The 12,680-nt window shown below is 40.2% G+C and overlaps 1 protein-coding gene across 5 annotated transcripts in view; it reads left to right on the forward strand.

Moving 5' to 3' along the window:
* TSPAN12 (tetraspanin 12) overlaps window positions 1-12,680 on the forward strand; it is a 204,596-nt gene that overhangs the window by 178,163 nt on the left and 13,753 nt on the right. For all 5 annotated transcript variants that reach the window (XM_056573827.1, XM_056573828.1, XM_056573824.1 and 2 more), the window contains one exon: window positions 9,824-9,967. In XM_056573827.1, the coding sequence (XP_056429802.1) occupies window positions 9,824-9,967 (144 nt within the window). The remainder of the gene's footprint in view (window positions 1-9,823; window positions 9,968-12,680) is intronic.

Consider the following 12,680-nt stretch of genomic DNA (forward strand, 5'->3'; position numbering starts at 1 on the left):
TGGATGCCCAGACACTTAGTCTATCCAAGTCATCTTGTAACTTATGCACATCCTCTATAGACTGTACCGTGCTACAAAGCTTGGTGTCATCTGCAAAGATAGAAACAGAGCTGTTAATGCCATCCTCTATATCATTGATAGATAAATTAAACAACAGCGGGCCCAGTACAGAACCTTGGGGTACACCACTAATAACCGGGGACCAATCAGAGTACGAATCATTGACCACCACTCTCTGGGTACGATCCATGAGCCAGTGTTTAATCCAGTTACAAACTAAAGTTTCCAAGCCCAAAGACCTTAACTTACCTGTCAGACGTCTATGAGGGACAGTATCAAACGCTTTAGCAAAATCCAGAAACACTATATCCACAGCCATTCCTCTGTCAAGGCTTCTACTCACCTGTTCATAAAAGCAAATTAGATTGGTTTGACAACTTCTATCCTTAGTAAACCCATGCTGGCTATCACTTATAATACAATTATCCCCTATGTATTCCTGTATGTAATCCCGTATAAGTCCTTCAAACAACTTACCCACAATGCACGTTAAACTTACCGGTCTATAAATGCCTGACGAAGACCTAGAGCCCTTCTTGAAGATTGGCACCACAATCGCCTTGTGCCAGTCCCTTGGCACAATACCAGACACCAGAGAATCACTAAATATCATGAACAAGGGTACAGATATTACTGAACTTACCTCTCTAAGAACTCTTGGGTGTAGTCCATCCGGTCCTGGAGATTTGCTTACATTTACTTTACTTAACTTACCTTGTACCATCTCTACATAAAGCCAGTTCAGTACATTACATGATGTGTTACCAGCACTGACCTGGCCAATGTCAGCTCCTTTTTCCATAGTGTATACAGAACTAAAGAACCCATTCAGTAGCTCCTCCTTCTCTTGATCGCCCGTGACAACCTCCCCATTATCATTATTAAGGGGTCCTACATGCTCTCCTTGTTTTTTTTGTATTTATATATCTAAAAAAATATTGAGGATTAGTTTTGCTTTCTTTGGCCACCTGTCTCTTATTTTGAATGTTTGCTGTTTTTATTACATTTTTACAGATTTTATGAAGTTCCTTGTACTGTTTAAATGTTATAGCTGACCCATCAGATTTGAATTTTTTGAAGGCTATTTTGTTGTTGTTTATTGCTCTTTTAACATCATTTGTCAGCCATGTAGGATTTAGTTTTAATTGTTTATATGTGTTCCCCTTTGGTATATATTTAGCTGTATAGTTATTTAGAGTTGATTTAAAGATGTCCCATTTACCTTCTGTATCAGTATTTGAGAACACCTCCCCCCAGTCTATGTCCTGTAGTGCAGCTCTCAGCCCAGGGAAATTTGCCTTTTTAAAGTTCTATGTTTTTGCCTTCCCCGTCTGTCTCTGTTTTCTACATTTTAAGTCAAAAGTAACTATATTGTGGTCGCTATTACCAAGCTTTTCCCGCACAGTTACATTACCAACCAGCTCTGCGTTGTTGGAAATGATCAGATCCAACAAGGCATCACTTCTTGTCGGGTCCTCCACAAACTGGCCCATAAAATTATCCTGCAATAAATTTAGGAATTGTCGCCCCTTTGTAGTTTTAGCCAGCCCTGGCCCCAATCTATATCCGGATAGTTAAAATCTCCCATTATTACCACTGTACCTGCCCGGGCGGCCCTCTCTATTTGTTTATACAGCTGACCTTCTATCTCTTCAGTGATATTAGGGGGTCTGTAGATTACACCAAATACTATTTTTTCAATATTTTCCTCCTATTTTAATTCTACCCACAATGATTCCACATCCTCAGAATTAGGGATCGACCGATTATCGGTATGGCCGATATTATCGGCCGATAATCACGATTTGGGGCATTATCGGTATCGGCAATTATCTTGCCGATAAGCCGATAATGCCCCGCCCCCCGCACCGCCCCCACCGCACCGCGACCGCCACCCCCTCGACCCGCCGCACCGCACCCCCGACCCACCGCACCGTGTCGCACCCCCCACCGTGATGCTAGGCGGTATACCGGTATGGATTTTTTCCCATACCGCTATACCGGTCGGGCCCTCCCCCACCCTCCGAGTCAATAAAAAAATTAAACTTACCCGTAATGGGGGTGGTCCAGGCCATCCGTCCTTCGTGTAGTGTCAGGTGCGTCGCTGCGCACGGGCGTCACTGCGCTGCGGCGTCTATGCAGCGTACTAGGCCGGAGCCTGCCCGGAGTGGAGAAGATGACCGCCGGAGAAGAAGGACAGCCCGGACCGGACCACCCGCAACGCCCCCGGACACTACCGGAAGGGAGGATGGATGGCCCGGAGCACCCTGGCAGGTAGGGGAGAGAAGCGAGTGGTGGCGGCGGCCTATGGCCCCGCAAAAGCCACTGCAGTGCATTGATTTAAAGCGCCTGCTTTAAATCAATGATCTGCAGCGGTGTCGCAGGGGGTTAAATAGCCGATAACTTATACCGGAATATCGGTATAAGTTATCGGCTATCGGCCCTAACCTGCACCGATTATCGGTATCGGCCCTAAAAAAACGATATTGGTCGATCCCTACTCAGAATCATCACACACTATGGCATCGTTCACACTGACTTTCATACCACTTCTTACATACAGACAGATTCCACCACCTTTTCTGTTCATTCTATCCTTGCGAAACAATGTAAACCCCTGCAGATTAACAGCCCAGTCATGCGAGGAGTCCAGCCATGTCTCAGTAACCCCAACTATATCAATATGTTCCTCCAGTATCAAGGCCTCAAGTTCCCCCATTTTATTTGCTAGCCTTCTGGCATTTGTGAACATACACTTTACATTTCCATTAAGTTTTACACATATAGTCTCACTAATGGGATTTTCTGAGTTATTGAGGTTAATGTTATTATTTGAGTTATAAGGGCTAATTGTACTATTTAAGTTATTGGGGCTAATGGGATTTTTTGCATTTTTGGGTCTAACGTTATTATTTAAGTTATTGGGGCTAATGGGATTTTTTGAGTTAATGGGGCTTATTGTGGTTATTGGGGCTAATGGAATTTTTTAAATTATTGGGATTACAATTTTTCGGGCTACATTTATTTTTACGGCTGGTTTGTAACCCATGGATCTCCTTATCCACTGCTCTTAACCTCCCCCCACAGGACTCCTCTCCACCCACCATTATGTCCTGACCCCTCTCTAACCTATCCATCCCACTGTCTGCTTTCTTTGCTTTATATTTGTTCCCCTTTGGTATATATTTAGTTATCCCCCCCTCTCTCCCTCCTAATTCACATGCCTCTTAACTCCATTGCATTCTGGTTCTACCCCCACCCGCCCTGCCTTAAAGGGGTACTCCATCCCTAGACATCTCATCCCCTATCCAAAGGATAGAGGATAAGATGTCTGATCACAGGGGTCCAGCAGCTTGGGCCCCCATGATCTCTGTTCAGCACCTGGCGTTCGTTTAGAATGCTGGGTGAGGGCAGCGGGGGTCGTGACGTCACAACCACGCCCCTTGTGACATCACACCATGCCCCCTCAATGCAAGTTCATGGGAGGAGGCTTGGCTGCCACCACGCCCACTCGCATAGATTTGCATTGAGGGTGCGAGGCGTGACATCACAAGGGGGCGTGTCCATGATGTCACGATCCCCGCTACAAGCGTTCGGCACAATATGTTCCAAACGCTGGGGCAGCGGAGTACCCCTTTTGAGTGGGATCATGTTTCACATATTGAGCAGCAGTATTTTTTATAAACTCAAAACAAAAAAAACTTTAAAAAGCAGCACATGAAATTAGAAAAACATATCAGCCTTTTACAGAAACAACTCCACATTAGTCTACTGAGCTCTATGTGGTGTGTCACATCAGTTCTATTCAGGTGAAAGGGCCTGAGATGCAATTTTAAAGGGGTAAGATAGACATCTTATCCCCTATGTCTGATCATGGGGTCTCCGCTGCTGGGGACCCCCGCAATATAGCATGCGGCACCCACCTGTTTCTTGTCTGGTAGCGCTGGAGGGTCTGGGTCCCGACCATGGGAACGGAAGTCCATGACGTCACGACTCCACCCCAGTGTGACATCACGCCCCGTCCCGGAGGGGGCGTGAAGGCCATCACGCCCCCTCCCATAGACTTGCATTGAGGGGACGTCACACGGGGGCGGAGTCGTGACGTCTCGGACTTCCGTTCCCGTGGTCGGGACCCAGACCCTCCAGCGCTACCGGACAAGAAACAGGTGGGTGCCGCATGCTATATTGCGGGGGTCCCCCGCGATCAGACATCTTATCCCCTATTCTTCTTTGGCACAGTTTCTGGGAGAAAGTAACTATGTTTTATGAATGTCATACAAGTCCTCTGTGGAGCACCATAGAATTGCAGCCACAGGCACCAGCTAACAGTGATTACTAAATACACACACCTAAAAGAGCATTTTATGTCAGACCCAGGAATCAGCAGTGTCCTTTCCTGTTTTATGTCTGGTGAGCTTCTAATCCCTGGACACCCTATGCAGAGAGCTGCAGGCTCTGACCAGACACAGTTTAGCTCTTTGTAATGAATGACACATGAACAACAGTTTCTAGTTTGACTGTGGCTGCTATGACAACTCCAGATAAAGAGGAAAACTGTGTAATGAGAGGAAACAAGTACAGTTAAAGTCTGATAAACTCGGATGATGTAAGCGAAGGATGGGGGATGTAGACCCCCCAGAGCCAATGTCCTCTTTTCATGGACCTTCATAGTACTGTTGAACACAATAGAAATAAGTTATGACATTGTGTCCATTATACATTTATAGATGGCAGTATATGTGTATATATATATATATATATATATATATATATACTGGAAAAGGCCCAGATATCACATATCATTTAATTGCTGATACCTGTTTACGCTCTCACTAAATTCATTCTCACTTTTTGATATTGTACTATTATGTTCATGCAATTTCGATTTGAATGATCAGAATACGAGAGAGAGAATTAGTCTTTTGTTTTATGGGAAGTATAATTAAATAAATGAATATGAATTGTTTTTTTTTATATATATAATGGGATTGTCAGTTCCTAGCTACACGTTGCTGGGTAAATGACTGCTTTGTAAATCATAGCTTGCTGCCCATATATTAGTCACCAGGCTGGAGTGAATGTTTTATACACAAGGCATGCTTAATAAATGGTATGCAGATATCCTATTGTTCCACCAGCCTCTTCCCTGATGTATGTTTGGGAGATGAATTTGAGTCGTAAAACAAAGAGATACAGATTTTCAATTATAGCATGAACAGAGTGAGAGCGGAGTACGAGCCGCAGATTAATCTACTTACTTTCTAAGGTTCTAAAGTTTGGAGGCATTTCCTGTAATTATAGTAAATTAAACATCAGATTCAGGACATTGACAAATGAAGACATGATCTATACCCAGGACTTTGAAGAAGATTTATCGGGCCTTCATGCAAATAATGATTAAATGTGCCACATTGACACTTGGGCAGTATTCATCTGCTGTCTACTTTAGCAGCTGCCCATGGCAGTGGTTAGTTTTTCCTAAATGAAAGAAAAAAGAAAAAAAAAAAACCTTTGCTTTGGCACGAAGACTATTTGCAGTGTATTATTTCAGTCATTGGGTGATTTATGTTTCATAAGTCAAGTATCATGTTTGATTTCCAGTGGGGATAGCTCAAGAATAAATGAACTCTGGAATACATCTATATTCATCTCTATGAAATCAGTTTATTTATTCATTTCATTTTGATTTATGCACAAACAGCTAAAAATTATGCAACTTTTCTTCTATTCATCTCTATACTTTTACCTACAGGATGTTGTATACCAGTAATAGATCTTACATAGGCCCTTTATTATATTCTGTTATTTAATAGTAGATAAGAGGCTCATGAATCTCTTCTGTAACAAGGTAAGGAGTTGTAATTTGGATAAGTCTCCGCAGAGCAATAACCCAATGTTATTGATGGACATAAATATTTGTAGTGCTTCTCAAGGTTACATCAAAGAACAGGAGACAAGCTCTGTTACACAACAGTAGATGGCATCTGAGTGTAATACACAACAACATAATACTGTGCAATAAATCTGCCTTGAACTATTAGAATATATATTGCTTAATGCAGGTCATAGGATTACTAAAGGTTTCCTATGTTTGTCTATTAATGTCCATTGCTTGCTCAACTGTCTGTCTCAGGTAGTGGCTCAGCCCATACATTGCACTCCTTTTCTGTACATTGTATGTAGAAGAGCTCTGCACAGTGACAGTGCAACCTAGTCACATGGCTGCTTCATTTAATATTAACACTGTTGGAGGGAGTGACCACATGATGAGCTTAACCATTTTAATATGAGTGTAATATCAGTATTATTAAGGAAAAAGCATATCCATTATTATAGCCCCTATAAATGTATAGTAAAAATATAATATGAACAAGTCAATGAACGTGGGTTATTCACATCAAAATTGGGTTTTGACAAGGCTTATTACTTGAAAATCAGTATTCCTAGATAGAAAACACTGACAAATTCTTACTTTTTAGTTTTGCTTTTACAGCTCTATGTTTTAGCTATGTTTTCTCTATATACTTGTACATGGCCTATATGATTCTCTCCTGCAAACTACCTTTTGTGTGCTCTCCTCTTTATCTACATCCTGTGTGAGCTGTCCTCTAAGGATACTCTCCCCTCCATCCACAATCTTAGCTGATATGTAACCACCTCTCTGTTAAATCTCCAACACTGAGAGAGCAGAAAATCTGTCTGACAGACCTAAATGGCAGGACATTTTTAATGAAGACTATGGAGAAAGTTTGTTTATCTTATATTGGGGAACAAATCAACAAATAAAGAAAAATTGTGCAAAGGTGTATATTAGGTTCATAGAGGCCATGCTACCAAACTTTGGTCTTCCCTACACACATGACCCCGAGATGTGATTGTAAAAGTGTACGCTACTTCTGCGCTCACTTGTGCACTTATCACTATAGGCCACATGAGATTTGTGCACCCTAACACCAGTCCACCTATCCACACACAAACATTGCCACCACCCATCACTACAGTAGACAAGATGCCACTGTTTCAAATGCACATAAGTACTCATATGAACCCACTGCCTAATTCTCTCTAGAACTAACTATATAACCTCTTGCACACTGGCATTCAAGCCCTGACATAGCAAAATGTTATTTTTCCTCTTTAAGGTTTTGGGCATATTAAGAGCCAAGGACAATTTAATTAACTTAAATAATGAATATATAGTACAGTGGGGATCAAAAGTTTGGGCACCCCAGGTAAAAATTTGTATTAATGTGCATAAAGAAGCCAAGGAAAGATGGAAAAATCTCCAAAAGGCATCAAATTACAGATTAGACATTCTTAAAATGTCAACAAAAGTTAGATTTTATTTCCATCATTTGCACTTTCAAAATAACAGAAAAAATGGCATCTGCAAAAGTTTGGGCACCCTGCAGAGTTAATATCTTGTACTTCCCCCTTTGGCAAGTATCACAGCTTGTAAACACTTTTTGTAGCCAGCCAAGAGTCTTTCAAATCTTGTTTGAGGTATCTTTGCCCATTCTTCCTTACAAAAGTCTTCCAGTTCTTTGAGATTTCTGGTCTGGTCTGTCACGTACTGCTCTTTTAAGGTCTATTCATAGATTTTCAATTATGTTGAGGTCAGGAGATTGTGAAGGCCATGGCAAAACCTTCAGTTAACGCCTCTTGATGTAATCCCCCTTGGATTTTGAGGTGTGTTTTGGATCATTATCCATTTGTAGAAGCCATCCTCTCTTTAACTTAAGCTTTTTCACATATGGCATCAAGTTAGCATCCAAATTGTGCTGAAATTTTATTGAATCCATTTTTCCTTCTACTCGTGAGATGTTCCCTGTGCCACTGGCTGCAATACAACCCCAAAGCATGATTGATCCACCCCCCATGCTTAACAGTTGGACAGAGGTTCTTTTCATTAAATTCTGTTCCCCTTCTTCTCCAAACATACCTTTGTTCATTCCGGCCAAAAAGTTCAATTTTAACCTCATCGGTCCACAGAACTTGTTTCCAAAATGCATCAGGCTTGCCTATATGTTCATTTGCAAAGTTCAAACGCTGATTTTTGTGGTGAGGACGTAGAAGAGGTTTTCTTCTGATGATTCTTCTATGAAGACCATATTTGTACAATTATCTCTTTATAGTGGAATAGTGTACCACAACTCCAGTGTCTGCCAGATCTTTCTAGAGGGATTGTGCAGTCAAACGTGGGTTTTGAATTGTTTTTCTCACAATCCTGCAAGCTGTTCTGTCTGATATTTTTCTTGGTCTTCCAGATCTTGCTTTAACTTCCACTGTTCCTGATGACTGCCATTTCTTAATTACATTCCGAACAGAGGATATTGACATCTGAAAACGTTTTGCTATCTTCTTATAGCCTTCTCCAGCTTTGTGAGCGTCAACTATTTTCAGTTTCAGATTTCTAGACAACTGCTTAGAAGAACCCATGGTGCTGATTGTTGGGGCAAGGTCAGATGAGTCTGGGCATTTAAAACCTTTGAGATTGACATCACCTGCTCTTCCCAGATGATGATTGAGAACAATCTATGACACTGGCAGGTCTCAGCTTTGCAAAGGGGGCCGTGCATGCTATAAATTCTGCAGGGTGCCGAAACTTTTTTGTGGATGCAATCTTTTTTGTTTTCTGTTATTTTTAAAGTGTAAATGATGGAAATAAAATCTAACTTTTGTTGACATATTATAAGAATGTCTAATCTGTAATTTGATGCTTTTTGGAGATTTTTCCATCTTTCCTTGGCTTCTTTATGCACATTAATACAATTTTTTACCTGGGTGCCCAAACTTTTGATCCCCACTGTAGTAAGACTCTTTCAAAGTTACACAAAAGTTATAATAAGGAGATGTACATATAAGCAAAAACACTTACACAAAATAAAAGGGGATAACATAAAGAAGACCAAAGATAATAATAATTGATTGGCAAAAGATCCCTGGAGAACCAATGAAATTTCGCATAGCCCTGCAGGTTCAAAAATTGGTTTGGGCTTAGTGAAAAGGGGAGTGGCCTCCTAATGTACTAAAATGTATGATTTCAGAGAGGCACACAGGGATGCCTATTATGCACCTCGATTTATTGAGAAGTGAGCACGTCTTGATAAAACCAGTGTGATTTTTAACTGTTGGGCTTTACCTTCGATGGCAAATGGAACACTGATCTTAGCCAATCCCTTCCCCTTCCAACCACACACACACACAAATTATGGCAGCCCTTTATCTACTTTATATTCATAATGATAGCGTGCACTTTATTTTGTATAGACTAGAACAGAGCCACATATTTCTAATTCTGTATAACTCTATTGTAAGTACAAGTCTGAATCGAGAGAAAGATCTTTAATTGTACCATGAATCATTGTATAATTCATTATTCTTCCAGCACAGAGGTGTAATGTTTCACTTTTCACACTTGGTCAACAATAACTTCAATATCTATCAGCCCTGCAAAGGATTATGTGCTACGTATCATTAATCATGCCTCAATTTTTATTTAAATAATAAAGCAAATAAGGTGTGAAGAAGGCGCTGCCAGGATCTGGGTTGCTGAGTTAGAGGGAAGATGTATCTAATTTATGACTGTACATGTGTATGCATTACCTAGGATTAAAATGCTACCATTACGTATAATGGGTTTGTCAATACATGGCAAGCTTGTGCCTTTTGGAGATTTCGTGACTGCTTGCGGTTCATCTCTGATGGTCTGTAGAAGAATTATGGGAGAGATTAATGATGGCATGCTTTTGTTTTTAAAAAGTTCAGGTGCTGCGGAGTGGTATACCTAACAGACTGGCTGGAGATGACAGAGATGGATTGGCCCCCTGATTCCTGTTGTGTGAAAGAATACCCAGGTTGTTCCAAACAAGCACATCATGGAGATCTCAGTGATTTGTATCAAGAGGTACAAATTTATTATACGTTTATTACCTGTCTGGCAATTTATTTTTTTATTTTGTTGACCACAAATTTGTATAGCAGATACAAATGCACCGAAACACATGCATGAGGGGGAAGATGTCTTTCCTTCCTCCTGGCTGTCCGATCGGCGCTCCAGGCTTTCAGCCAGCTTTGCCAGGCTGAATCAGTGGCGCACCAATAACACTGATCAATGATCTCCTATGAAGAAGCAATGATCAGTGTATGAAATATAAAGATTGCATGTTATGGTACCCTAAGTCCAGAAATGCATATTTTTGGTCACCTCATATATTAGAAAACAATGAATAAAACGCAATCAAAATAAAACTGGCCCCGCAAAAAATTATCCCTGATACATCCCGACATATGGAATAATAAAAAGTTATTGGGGTCAGAAGTGGACAATTGTAAACATACTCATTTTGTTGCATGTAGTTATAACTTAAAGTAGTAAAATAAAACCTATATCAATTAGGTATCCTTGTAACTGTATGGACCTACAGAATAAAGATAAGGTGTCATTTGTACTGAAAAGGACACTGCGTAAAAAATTGGGGTTTTTTTTATTAAATTTTTTTCAATTTTGACTCACAAATATTTTTTTCTGGTTTCACTGTAGATTTTGTGGTCAAATATTTAATGGTGTTACAAAGTAAAATTGCTGGCGCAAAAAACAAGCCCTCATGTGGGTCTGTAGGTGGAAAATATAAGTGTTATGATTTTTAGAAGGTGAAGAGGAAAAAACTAAAGTGCAAAAATGAATAATGGCCCAAGAGGGAAGGGGTTTATAATGCCTCATTTTAAAATAACAAATGTGAAAAATTCCAGGTGTTTAAAAGGTATCTTTTTTATTTAAAAAAAGAGACATGTCATAGAGACATGTCAAAGGATTTTATCGATGGGGTCCAGGTGCTAAAACAAACAGGATAGAAGTGCTAAGTGGTATTGATCAAAACTACCGATCATGGCACAAAAACTAGCGAACACGCCCCATATACGGAAAAATAAAAAGTTATAGAGGTTAGAATACAGCAATTTTAAACATACTTATTGGCTCTTATTTACTAAAAGTGGAGTGGAGTTTTCTTTGTGTTGTTGTTCCCACAGATATTTTTTCATGTTATTTACTAATTTGATACTTTTCCCTATGTTTTGCTTTTTTACTTTTTACTGCTCTGAGCTGTTGAGTTTTCCAGCACTCAAATCCACTACATTTTATGTGAGAACATTATTAAAGGAAAACGGCCATCTGTTCACCCACACTAAACGCAATACTCTGGGTTATAGTGTGGGTCAACAAGAGACCGATGAGGGGTTAATGGGTTATATACATACTGGATCCTCTGAAGATCGGTATCCATTTTCATTAAACTGTGCGCTGGAAGCGGGCCCGCAGGCTCAATATGAATATTCATTGTTGCGGGTCATGTGAGCGCTGTGCCAACTTTTCTCTTCAGCTGAAGCCAGATAACTCCACCCTTCACTGACATACTGAGGTAGAGGGGATACATATTTATGAAGAAGGTGGGGTTATTGGTGAGTGAGGAAAAACTTTGCATATACAGCAGCAGCCCACCTCTAGTCCAGTTAAAAAGTTAAAACCTTAACAAGATGAATATCTCCTAAATGGCTGCACCGATTCTCATCTGGTAAGAAGCATTTGAATCAGCATCACCCACATCTATCAGGTTAGTGCAGGTGACCCTGCTGTCAGTTTCCCTATAAATTAATGCTGGTTTATTTTATATCCGTGTTATAGATTTACCCAATAATATTGTTTACCTTCAACAGCTAATCAAATATAAAATATCATCTAACTTTATTGTAAAGTAAAAATATGAATAAGCCCCCTGAGCTCAGGATTGGGAAACAGGTATAAAAATAGCAGTATTCCCCAGAGGCAGAAAACTACAAAGCAAATAATGGACACCAATACTAAGCAGACTGATGATAACTCCCTTGAGATTAGTGTTCAATTCAGCTGCAATCCATCAAATTCACACTGTGTTCCAAGGGTTGAAAATGTAAACCAGAAAGAAATTGTATTGCTGGGATGTCTTAGTATAGAATGCTGTACATATGATAGAACCTTGGAGACCGGGGGGTGGCGGTCGCGGTGTGGTGGGGGCGGTACGGGGGCGGGGCATTATCGGCTTATCAGCAAGGTAATTGCCGATACCGATAATGCCCCAAATCGTGATTATCGGCCAATAATATCGGCTATACCGATAATCGGTCGATCCTTAGTCCGAATTATAAAAATATATAATTAATTAATTAAACCGCTCGGTCAATGGCGTGCGCGCAAAAAAATTCCAAAGTCCAAAATAGTGCATTTTTGGTCACTTTTTATATCATTTAAAAATGAATAAGTCCTATCAATGCAAAAATGGTACCGTTAAAAACTTCAGATCACGGCGCAAAAAATTAGCCCTCATACCGCCCCATACATGGAAAAATAAAAAAGTTATAGGGGTCAGAAGATGACAATTTTAAACGTATTAATTTTCCTGCATGTAGTTATGATTTTTCCAGAAGTCCGACAAAATCCAACCTATATAAGTAGGGTATCATTTTAATCGTATGGACCTACAGAATAAAGATAAGGTGTCATTTTTACCAAAAAATGTACTACGTAGAAACGGAAGCCCCCAAAATTTACAAAACTTCGTTTTTTTTTCAATTTTGTCGCACAA

Source organism: Hyla sarda, chromosome 4, assembly GCF_029499605.1.
Source record: "Hyla sarda isolate aHylSar1 chromosome 4, aHylSar1.hap1, whole genome shotgun sequence".
NCBI lineage: Eukaryota > Metazoa > Chordata > Amphibia > Anura > Hylidae > Hyla > Hyla sarda.